The 18,533-nt window shown below is 35.2% G+C and overlaps 1 protein-coding gene across 2 annotated transcripts in view; it reads right to left on the reverse strand.

Annotated features, from left to right (window-relative positions):
• Window positions 1-3,544: 3,544 nt before the first annotated feature.
• KCNJ3 (potassium channel, inwardly rectifying subfamily J, member 3) overlaps window positions 3,545-18,533 on the reverse strand; it is a 186,545-nt gene continuing 171,556 nt past the window's right edge. For both annotated transcript variants that reach the window (XM_011991973.1, XM_011991965.1), the window contains one exon: window positions 3,545-7,139. In XM_011991973.1, the coding sequence (XP_011847363.1) occupies window positions 7,134-7,139 (6 nt within the window). In that variant the 3' untranslated portion in view covers window positions 3,545-7,133. The remainder of the gene's footprint in view (window positions 7,140-18,533) is intronic.

Genomic DNA, 18,533 nt, shown 5'->3' on the forward strand with positions numbered 1-18,533 from the left:
GAACTGCGACTTTCTTATCACAGATGCTTGCCTAAATAACTGTTAAAATATATACTTAATTAAGAAAAAAAAGAAGAATGAAGGGGTAGCATGCAAGAAGCTATGGTGAATGATCAGTAAATATATAGGCAATTATAAAGATGCATTGACTTAAAAATAACAGTTTTTTGTTACAACATTAAAAACAAGTGTAATACTATGCAAAAATAGCAGAGAAAACAGGAGAAGATGTGGCTGAATTTAATATGCTGTAAGATCCTTGCGTTGTTTGAAAGGAAAGTGGAGATGTTAATTAGCTTTGGTTTCATCAGTTGCTGTACGCAAGCTTAAATTTTGAACGTTACTAAAATAATAGACATGGAACTTTTTTTTAAAAAGGCAATGAAAAAATACAAAATCCAAGAGAAGAAAAAATAAAAACAAATTTATCAGTAGGTATGTGTCTATGAATATTTATATTAAATATATATTTATATAGCCTGTTATATATAACATATTTTATAGAAACATATTTATATAACAAATATATTTTATGTATTTATATAAAACATTTGTATAGAAATATATTCAAGTAAAATATCAGATTGTTATAGTATGTATTACATATAAATTTATGTATATGCAGTATACATATACACACCAGCACAGGAAATATACAGTCATTTCTAAGTAGTGATGGCTTCCGACGAGGAAGAGAAATGGAGTAGCGTAGAGTTTGGAAGAGACAAAATGACTGTTTTAGGTTTCCTTCTTTTTCTTTTTCTTCTTTCTTTTCTTTTGAGACAAGGTCTCACTGTGTCACCCAGGCTGGAGTGCAGTGTTGTAGGTCATAACTCAATACAACCCCGAAATCCTGGGCTCAAGAGATCCTCCCACCTCAGTCTCCCTATTAGCTAAGATTATAGGCACATGCCACTATGCCCAGCTAATTTTTTTTAAACTTATTTTTAGTAGAGATGAGGTCTCACTGTTGCCCAGGCTGGTCTTGAACCCCTGGGCTCAAACAATCCTCCTGCCTTGGCCTCCCAAAGTGCTGATACGATAGGTGGGACACTATGTCCGGCCTGTTTTAGATTTCTATGACACTGTATTTATTTAATAAGTAGGAGGTAAATACAGCAAAATGTTACTGTACCATTTTTTTAAAAAACCTCTGGGTCTGAAGTACCTGGGTTTGAAGAAACTTTCTGCTTATTTGAGGTATTTTTTCAAGTATCCAGTGAACTCTTGATTTTTTAGCTTGTCTTTTTCATTTTACCTCTTTGCAACTTAGGAATGTCTTTGTGCAACACTTCAAGTGTCTACTTTCCTCCACATTTTCTTCATTCTTATTTGTCCTTGCTTTCTACCTACTTTTTTCCCCCCTCTAACCAACACACAATTCTGACCACAACTACTCCTTACACTGCTATCATTTTCCATCCACCACTTCTCCAAATGACAGCTAGGAAAAAAGCAAACTCCACTGTAAAAGGCATTCTGTTAGGTTAGAAGCCATTGCACACAGTCATTGAATATTTATGTTCATGCATGCAAATTTTCTGGAATATGCAGTTGTTTAAAAAAGGGATTCTCTCTATTCTTTATCCTCCCAGGGAGCAGAGACTATACCTCAGGTTTGTATATTTAATTAAAAAGCCCGCTAAACAGCCTCTCTGAGAATAAGTTTCTTCAAGTGTAAAATAGGGATGATTTTTACCATGCAGAGTTGTTTCTTAATATTTAAATAATATGTACAAGTCACCATGTATGTGATTGATACATTCAGAACTGGGAAAGGTTAAATAGAAGTATGGATTTGATTCTTAGTAAACAAGGAGGATATAGTAGGTCCTACTGTATTTGTTCTCTATAGCATCCATTGGTCAGAAAAAGCCCAGATAGTCTGAAAGAGCTATAATTTCAAAAAATCTTTACAAGTGGATTAAAAAATCCCAGAGAAATCACAGTGAAACTGAAGAATATCTAAGTCAAAGAGAATATGCAAACATCCTCCTCTCTGAAAACACAGCACTCAGACATATAATAGACTTTTAAGCAACAAGAAAGTCCAGAAGAAAATTGTAAACCCAACAACAAAATGTATTGTGAGGAACAACTCTAACAATTCTACTAAATGATAAAAGACCACCTGCATGGAACGCTACCAGGTCAGAAGCTGAAGCAACTTAGCTTTTCTAAATTAATTCTCTGAGGTGCCTGGGAGTTGGGTACATAACACATCACAAAACTCATCTAATCCAAGATTAAGAACACATTTTTCTATGAAACACAGGTGAAGCAACTGAATGCTTTATTAAAAGATGATTAGATATTTAAACAAAATTAGAAAAACTATGCATTTTACTTACTGCTTTACTTACTGTAGCTTTTAAAACACTGGTTCAGCAAGGGGTAGGATAACCATGAAGCTTCCTCCAAGAAACATAGGTCCTGAGTATCTGCATTATTAAGCTGACGTTTGGTACTGCTGAAGCATCTTACCAATAAGCAGCCAAAATAAAAGGAATTATCAAGGAATGACTTGTGATGGATTTAATGATTGTCTTTCAGGAATTAAGAGTTTTATGATAAACAAATGGAGTCAAGAAATGTGAATAATTAAGTGGTCAAGAGTGCAAAAAGGATGAGTACACTAAAAATTAAACCCAATCATGTTTCAAAAGTTTAATACCATTTTTTATAAAATTGAACTTGCAGTATTGAATACATGAGTTTATATTTTTGAACCTAAATGACCTTTTACACTTAAATAATTATAGATTGCATGCCAGAAAATGGAATTAGGTTGATGCTAATTTAAATATGTACAATGCAATTCAAACATAAATTCTGAAGAATGTAAGAACTAATAGCATGTACGCCAGCTTTCCCATGACCCAGCCTTCCTCCAGTAGAAATACTGTACTATGAGCCATTTTGTCCAGACAAAAAGGCTCTTCTCATAATATTTTTAGCCATATATAGATAAATTTAAAATAGCATAAGAAGAATCTTTCAGAAATAATTGATGGTAAAATATCCTTATTTTTCATTTTGTATATATTTACAAAAGTGTATTTACCTATTTCTGAAAAGAAGAAACATTTAAAATGAAGATAAGCATTATCAAAATAATTGTTTCTTTTATTTACACCATTTTGATAAATAGAATGAAATATCTTACTATAACAGGACCTATATCATGAAAATGCTACAAAAAAGGTCTAGTTTCCACTTGTTATGTAGAGTTATTCAGTTCAATGATCACATTAGGTTTTCCTTTCCAATAGTCATGACATTGGTGGTTTGAAAACGATCTTGGCTTAAATTGACTTTTACTTTCTTTAATGTGAGCTCTTACAACTTCCAGAAATGGAAATAGCAGAGGTTAGGTTTTTATTCATTCAACAAAATGCATAACTTTTCATTACTGAAAGGCATGTCACGAACATATTGAACAAGTGTTACATGAAATAACTTTGGTAAGAACTACTTCAGGCTGAAATATATGAAGCTGAGATGATTTTGCTTAGAATGATGTATCAAAAAATCAGCAAAAGGAGAAGAAAAGCAATTCTTTATTTTTATCCAAATATATCAGACTTCATAATTTAGTTTCAACAAAAACTTCACCATATATCATCCAAACCAAGACATTGTAAGAGTGAAAGGGAGTGCTACCAATAATTACACAGGTACAACAGGTATAAACTGGAATCTTCCTGGGTAAACTGGGACCTACGATCAACCTAGAAATAAGGGTTAAACTGCAATTACATGCAGAAATCATACCTTTCCCACGCATGTGTGGAAAAGATAAAAAAAAAAACACCATTCACTCAGATAAGGTAATTTCAACAACAGTAGCTCTTTCTCATCAGATAGATTTCTGTTCACATATTATCCCTGTCCTAAGCCAGTGACATTTTTCTAAAATAATCAATTTTTACTCCACACAGTTACTTTGCATTATGTTACCCTGCTTTTATTCTTTTTTTTTTTTTTTTTAGATGTTGAGATGGAGTCTTGCTCTGTCACCCAGGCTGGAGTACAGTGGCAGAATCTCGGCTCACTGCAACCTCTGCCTCCCAGGTTCAAGCGATTCTCTTGCCTCAGCTTCCCCAGTAACTGGGATTACAGGTGCCTGCCACCATGCCCAGTTAATTTTTGCATTTTTAGTACAGACGGGATTTCACCATGTTGTCCAGGCTGGTCTTGAACTCCTGACCTCAGGTGATGCCCCAACCTCGGCCTCCCAAAGTACTGGGATTACAGGCGTGAACCACTGCGTCAGGCCTGTTTTCTTCTCTTAACTGATACTTTGTCTGAAGTGGTCTTATTTGTTGTTTGTCTCCTCCCCACTCTCCTTCTGGTATACAGTGTTCATGGTGAGCAACAGCCTCCTCTGACTTAGCTATGTCCAAATCCCCAGGAACTAAAAATGCCTACGACATAGAAGGCATGCAAAAATTTTGTTGAAAGTGTGAATACACTTGGAGAGTTTGTTTTTGGCTCTGTCTTCTCGTTGGTACCAAAGACAAATTAAAATGACTCTCCAAAGTAAATTATGGCTCTATTTAGTTTTAAGTTCTTGGACTAAATGATCCATGCACTTTTTTTCCACTGCTGATCAATATACCATGCCCTGTGTACCCCTTTCTCTCTCTGTCACTATTTTGTTTCCTACATCCACAAAATAAGAAAGCTTGGTTATCAATGGGTATAGGGCAGTTCGCTCCATTCACAGTGGATGCACACTCAAGATAGATCATTTTGCCAGTAAGAATTCCCTGGTATATGTTTGCACCTACAGAATTTGGTTGATACAGAGGTAGCCAGAAGGTATTATTATAGTCAATGATTTAAGTGATGTATTAATTTGCCAATAATAAAATTATCACAAAATTGTTAAAAAATAGGAAATAATGAGAGCCCAAACTAGCAATTAATGACTTACATATTAATGAGAACTTTTTAAAATTTGGGGCAGACTTAAATTATAAATACTTAAGTTTTATAGGAAAACCCATGATATTCTGTTAAGGAGCACTTTTACATTTTCATAAAAGTCTCTGCATTCCAAATTTTTATTTTGAAAATGTTCTACTGATCACTAGTTTTGATTCCTGCTTATAAGTCATAAATATCAGACTTCAGGATTAGAAAAAACAGTACTGTTAAAATTATTTGGGTAGACCAGGGATCCAAGACACCAATAAAATCAGTGTTCACCAAAAAACTGTGTGTAAGATATCTTCAATTTATCTAATTTTAATTTCTCTCTGGTCTGTGCAAAAACTTCCTCCTGAACTATAAGTGACAGGCATGGGATAGGTTCCCCAGGTGAGGAAATAGTCTATCCTGTTACAACAAATGCCATAAACAAGAAAACAGAATTAAAAAGAGACTCAATTAGACATACATATTTTAAGCATAAATATTTATCATCTGTTTCATTGCACTGTCATGTCTTCTTAAAATGATTGGTCTTTAAAATGGACAAAATTTCCAGAAAAGGAATGAAAATGTTTCCAATTTACTCAGTTTGAAACAGGGACCATTAATTGTATAACTTCACACAGATTCTGATATATTCAATATAACCTGGCTACTGTCTAATAACATGATTCAGTGTTTGTTCAGAGCTCATCTTTGTATTAGATCATATACAAAATAGATTTCCAGATTTTAATTAGTCTAGGAAAGGAATAATTCTCAAATTAATCAATAATTATTTCTCCCCAGTACTAGCAACTTTTAAAAATCATAAGAAATGTTCGGTGCTATACTGAGTACTGGTATGCTCTAAAGTTTACAATTTAAACATGTAATGGTTATATTTTTGCAGGGCCATAGATAGCACAAACTTGTGTGATTCTCTCATATAAAATACAATTGAAAGCCTCCCAGGACCTTAAACAGCAGAAAACATTAAATCAGATTTTAAAATGACAAAAATTTAAGGCTAAAATATTTGGTATTAATAATTAATGCCAGTAGCCTTCCTACTCTAATAAAGTAAACATGCACAAGAACTACAACTTTGAACAAAACATCACAATTTTATCAGATATATATGTATGTATGTATGTATGTGTATGTATGTGTATATATATGTATATGTGTGTATACATACACACACACACAGACATATATTTAGTTTTATCGCCCTGAAAACTATTCACTCATGTTTGGCTTAATATATATGTTAGAAATGTTGGGGAGAGTATTTCCCCTTTAAATATATATATATATATATTTTTTTTTCCAGAATATACAATATAAATATGCCATATATAAATCATGCCATAAAACTAAATGCAAAATTTGCACATTATTGCATGCTTGATGTGATAATACATGCCCGTTAATAACTTCCTTATGATGTCCTCCCTCCGTAACTGTTGCTTTCTGCACATTAGCAATACTTGGGAAAGGAAGGGTTCTCAAATATGCTTGTAGAACTGGGAGGAAAATATACTTTCAGATTCCTTAGGGAGAATTACCTCATCGCCAAATATTGGACTATTACTAAATCAAACATTAAATAATGCCTAAGGGAGTGCTTTGTTATGTGAAGCGATCAGAGTTCATTTTTCTTAATTTGGCTGGAAGGTTCCCTTCCATCCTAGCTGCTCCTCCAGCCATCTTTTGAAGCTTTGGTGGCAAATCAGCCACAGACTGGCTCATGGGATCAGATAACATCTTGGTGGTTTTAGATACCAGTTTTTCTTCTGAGTTGCCCGGAACTGAACTTATTCGTTGAAGTTTCATGGGCAAGTCTCCCAAGCTGTAGGCTTTTTCTGAAGTTGTAGAACTCATCCTCAAGAGTTTTTTGGGAAAGTCTTCTCTTCCAGTAATTTTCTGCAGCTTAGATGGTAGTTTTGTAGTAATATCATCTAGTCCATCTAAGCATTCCACAGAATTATGTCTTTCTTTGCTGTTAGTTATGGCTGGTGCTATTAAAGGGGATGACATGAGAAGCATTTCCTCCTGCTCTTTCACACTGTAAGGTGGGGTGGGGACTTCAAATGTTGCATGGAACTGGGAGTAATCAACTTTAAAGAATCCCTCTTCTAAGGAAATTACAGGAAAAAAACGGTGACCCCAAAGAACTTCATCTTCAGTATATGATGTTCGAGCTTGACAAGTCATCCCTACAAGAAAAGAGAAAATTCTTGGTAAATTATACATAGTAGAAGCACATGTAAAGCTGGTTTGGCCTAAATAATTCATTTCACTTTCTTATCTAGGTTTTGGACTGTTTATCTGAAGCCTGAATAATAGAATAGATTAAAAGTTGTACTCTAAGTACAACTTTTAAGATGCGTCATTACGTAAGGACGATGCGTCATTACGTAAATATTAACCACAAACCAAAAGCAGAAGTAGCATAGAATAATTTCAGAACATACGTGTCCCTATAAGGAGATAAGTGGAAAAATTATGTAACAATTTTTCATCATTTAAGAAACAGTGTCATAAATAAAGCAAATCTGACATTGAATCTAAACTTTAATACTGTGTAAACTTAGAAAATATATTTAACTGAGTATCACTTTATTCTTCTGCAGAGTAAAGCACTGTCAACAACACCTGTCTCACAATGTTGCTGTGACCATGAAATAACACATACAGAAATGTAAAATTTGTCATATAATATCTACAATAGGTGACTCCATTAATGAGAGCTTACCTTTTTCTCTTTACCTAGCAAAGGCTTGCTATGGGGCGGGGGGCAGGAGGACAAAAGGTAACTCTCCCAAGTATTTGCTAAACCAATAAAAGGTAGTAATATTTACATGCTAGAAAAAGAAAAGCCATTATGGTGGTTCCATTCTTTTGCATCTGTAAGGCCAGAATAAACTTTTGCTCAAGTTTCAGAAATCCATATGCTAAAATCAGTGATCTGGGCCATGTGATGTATCAAGTTGCACTCTTGCTCTAGGAATATCTGGACCCGGATGCTGGCTATCAGATGTAAATTTTTTTAGTTTATCAATTATGTTCCTTGAATATCATTTGCCTCATGGTATTCTAATTTACTCAATTTTGTTCTCTTCATAAATCATTTATTTCGATTGTGTTACAATCAAATCAGTCAACTTGTGAATATTCATTTTGTGAAGACTGGAAGTACAGGAATACATTAAAAACATGTATCAAGTTTCTGTCTCATGTTAGTCAAAAGACATGATTTTCTGTAAGTAGTAAAATTCACCAATTTCTCTACTTTAATAGAAGTCTATCAGACTTCTATTAAAGGCTATTAAAATGTAAGATAATGATGAATTTTTAAAATCATCCCTTCAATAATTAAGTGTAATTTAAATAAATGATGATAGTTTTTCTTCATTCATTTCAATTCTCCCCCATCCATTATAAGCAATTTCTATTGTTTTTGAGCCTGGCATAGTTTGGAGGAAGGGATGTCTGTCTTTTTTCTAACTGACTAGCAATCACACATACAATACATATAGATAATTAGGATATAATGCGTAATTAAGAAGCCACATTTGAATCCTTCCAAAATCTTGCCTTATGAAAATTGTTGGATATTACCAAAGAATTAGTTACCACTATATACTATTTTTTATGACAGTTTTAAAATAAACTCATGTAGAAAATTAGTATCTATCACGTGACTAGCACTGTGTTAGGTGCTCTCTCTCTTCTTCCCTCTTTTTTTTTTTTTTCCATTCTAATCCTTAGTATGGTCCTGTTAAGAAAATATTCTTGTATGTATTTTAAAAACAAGGAATTTAGTGCTCAGAGAGGTTAAGTCTCTTGACCTTTCTTGAGCACAGATCTAATAAGCTATAGAGAAAAAATGTATCATCCTATTTATGTGTGTGTGTGTGTGTGTGTTTAATTGTCATTGTTATTTTACTTTGCTGTAATGTCTCTAATATTTTAGTTAGGAATGCAGTTATCACTTAAACTCTGTAATGGTGCAAATCTGACCATGATCAAATATCCGTGTTTATAATCAATTTTATGTGAGGAATAGCTCCAGAAACATTTATATATAAGACCATAAAATGAGTTTTAAAATATTAAGTGTAAACACACACATAGCAGCATTCCGTATTTTCTAATAACTTTCTGGCCTCTAAGTATTTCATAAGAAAAATCATAGATTATCACTTAATCAGGAAAAATAAACGTATTTCCTGATATATCTACTTGGTTTTATTTTGAGAAATTTAAAGATAAAGAAAAGTATCTAGAATAAAGAATAAATATCTGATGTTATTGTTAAGAAATAATAAAACAAATAATGTGGAAGTGCCTTATATTTTCTCCCTAAAAGCAACCACTGTCATTTTAAGTCTTTCCCATCCAAGACATTAATTTAAATTTGAGAAAAAAGACTATATTTTTACTAAGTGATAATACTGCCTTACAATCTTTTTTATTTTTATGTTTTCAAGATGAGGTCTCTGTCGCCCAGGCTGCAGTGCAATGGCACGATCTCAGTTCATTGCAGCCTCGACCTCCCTGGGATCAGGTGATCCTCCCACCTCGGCCTCCCAAGTAGCTGTATTTTTTTGTAGAGACAGGGTTTTGCCATGTTACTCAGGCTCATTTTGAACCCAGCCATTTTTTTAATTTTTAAAACTTCTTTCATTGAAAATTGATGTCAGGCAGAATTATCCTAAGTGAGGTCACATACTTAATATCATTCAGTGTCTTAAAATGTAAGGAAAGTTTGTAAGTTTGTCCTTTGATTAATATAAATACATATTAACATCAAGTTAAAGTAAATTCAGGTTATGAAGTCTGTTCAATTATTTCTAACAATCACAAAGTAAATTTTGAAATAAAATTTGATGATATCGCCATCTTAGCCCATTTCATTTTGGTGGTCTTTTTTTTTTTACATTGGGAAAATAATATTAAATAAGAAATCAAAATTTTGTCCCTGCTTTTACCATGACAATTGGGAAAATAAAGTCTTATAAAATGTTAACACTGGGAAAACAGGCCATCAATTATTAAGTTACTTAAAGTGCTACGACATCTACAGTGGAAACGTGTGTTCAAATGTTTGTTGGCATTAAAATACTTGTAATCATTGTTACTGAAATGCCAATGCATGATTTCGACTGAAAAGGAAGGTGGAGAATCTATTTTACTATATAAAATTAACTTTACTTATTTTCCCAGCAAACTCACATACATGAGGCAACATCTGAAACATAATTAAAAAGTTTATGAATTTGGCTGTCAATGTCACTATTAAATAGCTTGTGAAAATTACCTAAAGCTCTCTCGCCCTGTTTTCTCGTTTATAAATTAGGCATAACAACATATCTTCTCTTAGAAACCTACTGAGAGTTTGAAAGTAAAAGACATAGAACCTTGCTTGCTGTGTAGGCAATGCCCATTAATGACTAGTGTTTTTATTGTTCTATACTAGTCACTTGCATTTCCTGTTCTTCCTGAAAATTAGTAAAGTGACTTAATATGTGTGAGAAATTTTTACATTTTTGTAATTTATCTCATATGAGTAATATAGAAAATTAAGAATCAAGTTTAAAAGTCACTGGCTATGATATAACATTCTTTTTTTTTTTTTCAGATGGGATCTTGTCCTGCCACCCAGGCTAGAGTGCAGTGGTGGGATCACAGCTCTCTGTAGCCTCAAACCCCTGGGCTCAAGCAATCTTCTTGCCTGTTGCTCCCAAGTAGCTGGTATTACAGGCATGAGCCACCAGGTCTGGCTAATGTTTAATTTTTTGTAGTGATGGGGTCTCACAAAAGGCTGCTCTCAAATTCCTGGCCTCAAGTGATCCTCCCACCTGAGCCTCCCAAAGTGCTGGAATTACAGGTATAAGCCATTATGCCCGGCCAGTAATTTGCTTTTAAAATTGTCAGACAATTAAACGTTCAAAATATTTAAAAATATAGAAAAAAGTTATATTACTCATATTTCCAGCTTTTAGGGTTTCTCAACATTTTCCACCTAACTATCCCTAATAGCAGAGGAGACTAAGTATGGACATATGGGGTGTATTAAAAGGCTTGCAGCAAGCAGAATGGCTAAAATCAATGTTAATACTATGTTAAACATGTCAAGAACATTTGCCAGCACCTTAACCTTTGTTTGTTTTTCTACTGTTCCTGTCCTACTTTCATTAGATGTAGGTACCCAAATAGCAGACATTTCCAATTCACAATCATAGTTTTAAAACCTGGTTTCATCTCAGGTTTCATGAATTTGCAATCAGTACATGGATAAGGATATGGAAGATTTATAAATTGGATAACAGAAAAATGTCTATGTTTGCCAATCTGCATCTTAGACAATGAACTAAGATAAATATAATTGAGAGAGTACTTCTTTTTGCAAAAGTTATCCCAAAATGGTGATGAAAAAATAAAATGCAAATTTCAACTGAGAAGATTTAAAGTAGATATCATTATGGTTTCTAAGAACATGCATGTATCATTTCATTCTTCCTTCTAGAATTAGAATGCTTTATATTTCTTATTCTAATTAAAGTTATTTTAAAATAATCCATGCTTAGATTCATAACTGGAAATGCCATTTGAATTAAAATAAATGCAAGTGACTACTATTATTCAAAGGGTACTATGCGATTGCACCTCTTAGCCAGCAACACAACTGTTTGCATGTTTTAACCAGATTCCAGACTTGAACAAATGTGGTGAAAATCAACACGAGCTCATCTCTGTGGAAACTGGCAAAGCAACAGATGCTGCTACTGGAAATAGCTGGAACTTTTGAATCCTTAGATAAAAAAAAATTTGTATAAAGAAAAAAAAGATTTATTCTGTGCATTGCATTGCAATATTCACAGATTTAAAAGGGTATAGATTACTGTTTAGTGTAATTTATTCCAGTATCAGCATGTCCATTTAAAATGGTAGAAGCAACATAGTCTAACCTCTTTATTTTTGACATTTTCCTTTCCTGACTCTGCCTTTAAACTGAACTAGGTTCATCCTTTTAACTGAATTAAACATTCATTCAAAGAACAGATCTGTGGAAGGTTTTAAAGTGAAAATGACAAAGTGAGTTGTTATTTGACAAGTCCTTAATTAAACTTTCAGGATATCTCTAACTCAGTTATTTTCCATTGTTTCTCCTAGCTGGAGATGGTGGATGTGTCACTCACAAAAGGGGCACAATATGGTTAAAAACAATATAACTACAGGCCAATAGGGAATGTCTGAATGCTGTGACACAGAAAGTATCACACAATCAATAACTTCTGCACATGGAGGGTTTATCTAAACCTTACCCAATATAGATGTGTTTGGGGGAGGTTGGGGGAGAGAAGAAAGGGAAGGAGGAAAGATGGATAGAAGGATAGAGAGAATCAGAGCCAGAGAGAGAAAGAGAGAGGAGAGAGAGCAAAAGAGCATTCTCCTGTAATGGTGGCTGTGGCTGTGTTTTGTCACACATACGTTAAACAAAAGCAGAAAAAAAAAGAGCAAATCCCCTTCAGTTAAGCCATGTGGTAATAATGTTTCTATAGGATTATATGTCAAGTATCTCTCTAAACACTATTTACAAGTTGTCTTTAATCCTCACAACTCCTCGAGGAAGAGACTGTTATCCCCCTTCCTGTTTTCTAGAGGTGGAAACTGAGTCACAGAGGGATACAAGATAGTAGGATCCCATAAAGTTGAAGCAGCTGGAAATTGAACATAAGAAATCAGGCTTGAGGATTCATGCTCTTAATCCTGTCTCTCTATCAAGTAGTACTGTGTAGGCAAAAGAAGAAACAAAAGAGAGTTTAGCACTAGTAATATAATTAATGAATATTCAAATTAAAGTGTCAACTTTTGGGTACAAGAGCATCAAGTCTGTGATTTTGTGGTCAAGGGGACCAGATTTGACACAATAAAAATAAAAGCAAGTGATGAAAGAAATGAACCTTTCTTCAGGGATGAACACCAGAGGCACTCTGCACAACTCCCTGGAGTAAGTACTGTGGTGTCAGACAACCATGGGGCCGCATCCCAGCTCTAGCACCTATGCTGTTTAACTTTGGAACGGTGCTTTGCCTCTCTGAACCCCTGGTTTTCCTAATCTTGATAATAATAATAGTACTTGTATTCTAGGATAATTGGAATAATTTTATGAGATATTGCATGCAATGTGTTTAGCAAATGTCTCAATAAATATTAGTGATATTTATTGTAGCTGCTATTACATGTGGAAAAAGTATGGGAAACCAATTGATGAGTGAATTTTTAAGAATTAAAATAATGAATGAATCATCTTCCTACTGGATGGGAAAAATAAATATTCGCTCATGTGACTGTTGGTTAAAATTGCTAATTATAAACATAAAAATCATAGTGGTGATAATAATTACATGTTGAGTAACAATGTACCAAGTAGTGTGCTATATATAGGTTTTATATATTTCATCTCACTATCTCATAAAGGCAAACCTATAAATAAGATTTCATTATTTTCATATTTCCAGGAGAAGGATAGAGCTTGAAATTTCAAGTAACAGAGAGTAAACAGCAGAGCTAAGTCCAGAACTCATACTGATTCCCAAACCTAAGCTCTTAACAAATAACTTTACTATCTAATGACTTCCTTAGTGAAAGCATATTAAACCGAAACATAGAATTAAAAATTAATATTATTTGTACAAATATATACAGGTGGTATATGTGTATGTGTATATACATATATTTGAGTTATTAGTTATTAAGTAAATTGTACACTGTTCGTTTCTAGTGTGGGATGCAGATTTCTTAATTACTTTCCTGAATAAACAAAACCTTTTGGTATCACTAGAAGGATCTGAAGCAAAGAGATTCTATAGGACAATGCTAGCTGATATTCTGGTATCCACAGTAAGCAGGTCATATCAGCCCTAGAGGCCAGTTGCAGAGAGGGTAAAGCATCGGTTTTAATGCCAGATGCACCTAACATCAAACACTGAATCCCAGCTCCACCAGTAATTAATACGTGACCTTAAAAAAACTAATACATCTCTTTAAGCTTTAGTTTCATTATCTGTAAATTAAGGCCCACCCTAATTTCACATGAAGATTGTGAGAATTAAATGAAATTAAGTGACATATGTGAACTACATGCACAATAAATATTGATAATTTTTTCCCAGAAGAATCCTTAAATACAGGCTATATGACTACAACTTTAATTTACACAGGCACATACACAGAAGAAAAAAACCTGAAAATTTAACCAAATAACATATTAGTTTTTTTCCCTAAATCTATTCTATTATTTTCTTCAAATTGGCAGTTGTTTCAATAAATGAATCAGCTAATAGCTTAGCATGCAGAGCATGTTGTATATCACCAAGTAACTTCTTAGTCCACTCTACATATTGCCCTGAGGATTACTAAATGAGGACTATAGCTGTTTCTTCTCTAAGGTACTTCCAAAATTTCACCCATCTCCCAAGATATATTAACTATAACACTAACTTGGCATTCTCTGCATGTTCTCTATTGCGTTGTACTGAGCTGAACCCAAATGCAAAGTATAAACTTTCTGAAGAAGCTTATGATGTTTTTATTTTTAAATCTTGTTTATAAAACACAAAGACACTGCATATAATACAGTTCAACAATATAAGGTTACTGGCAACAGGCTCTTTTGAGATATAGGTTGCAAAGTCATTAAGAATACATAAATTGCTTCTAGAAACTGCAGTTTTCAAAAAGATGGAATCTCTTTATCTCCACATATTCTGCTCAAAATAGACTTTTAGTGAGGAGTAGAAGGTTCTGGCATGCATTCAACTCAATATTATCCTCTATTATTTACAAGCACTTGGTCTTACAACGTGTTCTCAGACATCAGTTTGCCATTACTGTTCAAGCTAGGTCAAAGAATTTTAAAAAACTAAAAATACAAAAGAAGAAAAGCCCAGTTATATTTGTCAGTAAATAAAGCTTCAGTAAGAATTTTATAAACAAATATTTCAAATACAACACTTAAGGTTTCTAAATTCCCAGAACAAAAGAAAAAACAGATTTTTAGCAATGATTAACAGAACACAACGTTAGATGTTCTAAAAGGAAGATAAGTGCAGATGCTAAAGGTTCACGGTCAGGTAGAAAACATGACAGAAACTTCACAATCGTATTGCTGAAAATAGATTTAGGAGAGACAGGGAAATACTAAGCAAAAAAACATGGGCTTTGAATATAAACTTGAGATTGTTCCTGTTTGGATATCTCACTGTTAGTAAGACCTTGGGCATGTTATAATTATCCGAACCTTGATTGCTATAAAATATGGGTAGTAGTACCATATAAAATATATAATGTATATGGTTATTGTGACTATAAATGATATAACCTAATTATGGGCCTACTATATTAGCTGGTAAATAATAAAGGTTCAATCATTGATCACTATTATCAGTCATGATTATTAAGTTTCCAATTAATTAAAAGATTAGTTCAGATATATTTTAAATAATTCTTTAGTGATCATCTAATTTCTCAGAAACAGATCAATGCATAGAATAATTTTCACTAAGTTAATTTCTGGCAATTTGATACAGACTATGTTGTCTATATTTATCTGGAATACGAGGAAGTGTATATAATGAACTGAGTAAAACAAACATGAGGAACTGAGCCCAATTTACTATCACTGTCAACCTGGCCTGCTCTGAACAAATTTGACTTAACTTTGTAGTAACTAACTTTGTAGTAACTACTTTCTTCAAAATATAATTGATTTATCTGCTGTGTTGACAAAGCACTACCTTTAACTCTCTACTCTTACTTCAATTAGAAGCATTGCAGAATTTGCCAAATTCACTTTCTTTCTTTTTTTTTTTTTCTGAGACAGAGTCTCACTGTGACGCCCAGGCTGGAGTGCAGTGGCACCATATTGGCTCACTGCAACCTCCACCTCCCAGGTTCAAGTGATTCTCCTGCCTCAGCCTCCTGAGTAGCTAGGACTACAGGCACATGCCACCATGCCCAGCTAATTTTTGTGTTTTCAGTAGAGAAGGGGTTTCACCATACTGACCAGGCTGGTCTTGAACTTCTGATCTCAAGTGATCCACCCGCCTCAGCCTCCCAAAGTGTTGAGATTACAGGCGTGAGCCACCGCACACAGCCCAAATTCACTTTCAACTGATTATTATTACTTAATAATAATCGAACAGTGGAACAGTGGAAATGTCCCAGTCTCCTCACACCTTTTTCTGCTTTCTCCTTATGATATTTATTAAAGCATGTTTCTTTGCATTGTTAATTATAGAATAAAAGCAATAGCTACCTAAATAAATTCATGCTATTGTTTTCCCCAGTAAGATACAATTTTTAGCTTTCAAAATATCTTCACTATCTAACTACAATATAATATAACTATTGTTGAAAGATACTCCATAAGACTGACATCAGAAAAGATATTTTTCAGGCCCAGTGTGGTGGCTCACACCTGTAATCCCGGCACTTTGGGAGGCCAAAGTGGGTGGATCACTTGAGTTCAGGAGTTCGAGACCAGCCTAAACAACATGTTAAAACCCCATTTCTACTAAAAATATAAAAATCAGCCAAGCGTGGTGGCACGTGTCTCTAATCCCAGCTACTTGGGAGGCTGAGGCATCAGAATCGCTTGAACCCAAGAGACAGAGGTTGCAGTGAGCTGAGATTATGCCACTGCACTCCAACCTGGCAGATCTAGCAGACTCTGTCTCAAAAAATACATCTTTTTTTTTTTCAAAAGAAAAATAGAATAAATTTCTGGCTTAAGGCATTCCCAAATGGCCGAATAGGAACAGCTCTGGTCTACAGCTCCCAATGTGATCGACGCAGAAGATGGGTGATTTCTTCATTTCCAACTGAGGTACCTGGTTCATGTCATTGGGACTGGATGGATAGTGGGTCCAGCCCACGGAGGGTGAGTTGAAGCAGGACAGGATGTCGCCTCACCCAGGAAACGCAAGGAGTTGGGGGATTTCACTTTCCTAGCTGTGGGAAGCTGTGACAGACTACCTGGAAGTGCCCAAATACTGCACTCTTCCAAAGCTCTTAGCAACCAGCAGACAAGGTGATTCTCTCCTGTGCCTGGCTTGGTGGGTCCCACGCCCACAGAGCCTTGCTCACTGCTAGCACAGCAGTCTGAGATCAATCTGCGAGGTGGCAGCCTGGCTCGGGGAAGGGCATCTGCCATTGCTGAGACTTGAGTAGATAAACAAAGGGGCCGGGAAGCTTGAACTGGGCAGAGCCCACCACAGCTCAACAAGGCCTACTGCCTCTAGACTCCACCTCTGTGGGCAGGGCATAGCTGAACAAAAGGCAGCAGACAACTTCTGCAGACTTAAACATCCCTGTTTGACAGCTCTGAAGAGAGCAGTGGTTCTCTCAGCACGGCGTTTGAGTTATGAGAATGGACAGACTGCCTCCTCAAGTGGTTCCCTGAACCCTGTGTAGCCTGACTGGGAGATACCTCCCAGTAGGGGCTGAGAGCCACCTCACAGAGGCGGCTACCCCTCTGGGACAAAGCTTCCAGAGGAAGAATCAGGCAGCAATATTTACTGTTCTGCAATATTTGCTTTTCTGCAGCCTCTGCTGGCGATACCCACGCAAACAGGATCTGGAGTGGAACTCCAGCAATCTCCAACAGACCTGCAGCTGAGGGGCCTGACTGACAGAAGGAAAACTAACAAACAGAAAGGAATAGCATCATCATCAACAAAAAGGTCATCTACACCAAAACCCCATCTGTAGCTCACCAACATCAAAGACCAAAGGTAGATAAAACCACAAACATGGAGAGAAACCATAGCAGAAAAGCTGAAACTTCTAAAATTCAGAGGGCCTCTTGTCCTCCAAAGGATTGCAGCTCCTCGCCAGCAATGGAATAAAGCTGGAGGGAAAATGACTTTGACAAGTTGACAGAAGTAGGCTTCAGAAGGTCGGTAATAACAAACTTCTCTGAGCTAAAGGGGGATGTTCGAACCCAATGCAAGGAAGCTAAAAACCTTGAAAAAAGATTAGACAAATGGGTAACTAGAAAAAAAACAGTGTAGAGGACACCTTAAAAGACCTGATGGAGCTGAAAACCATGGCATGAGAACTTCGTGACACATGCACAAGCTTCAGTAGCTGATTTGATCAAGTGGAAGAAAGGGTATCAGTGATTGAAGATCAAAATAATGAAATAAAATGTGAAGATAAGGTTAGAGAAAAAAGAATAAAAAGAAACTAACAAAGCCTCCAACAAATATGGGACTATGTGAAAAGACCAAATCTACATTTGATTGGTGTACCTGAAAGTGATGGGGAGCATGGAACCAAGTTGGAAAACACTCTTCAGGATATTACCCAGGAGAACTTCCCCAACCCAGCAAGGCAGGCCAACATTCAAATTCAGGAAATACAGAGATCACCACAAAGATACTCCTTGAGAAGAACAACACCAAGACACATAATTGTCAGATTCACCAAGGTTGAAACAAAGGAAAAAATGTTAAAGGCAGCCAGAGAAAAAGGTCGAGTTACCCACAAAGGGAAGCCCATCAGACTAACGGTGGATCTCTCAGCAGAAACTCTACAAG

Source organism: Mandrillus leucophaeus, unplaced genomic scaffold (assembly GCF_000951045.1).
Source record: "Mandrillus leucophaeus isolate KB7577 unplaced genomic scaffold, Mleu.le_1.0 Scaffold110, whole genome shotgun sequence".
NCBI classification, from domain to species: domain Eukaryota; kingdom Metazoa; phylum Chordata; class Mammalia; order Primates; family Cercopithecidae; genus Mandrillus; species Mandrillus leucophaeus.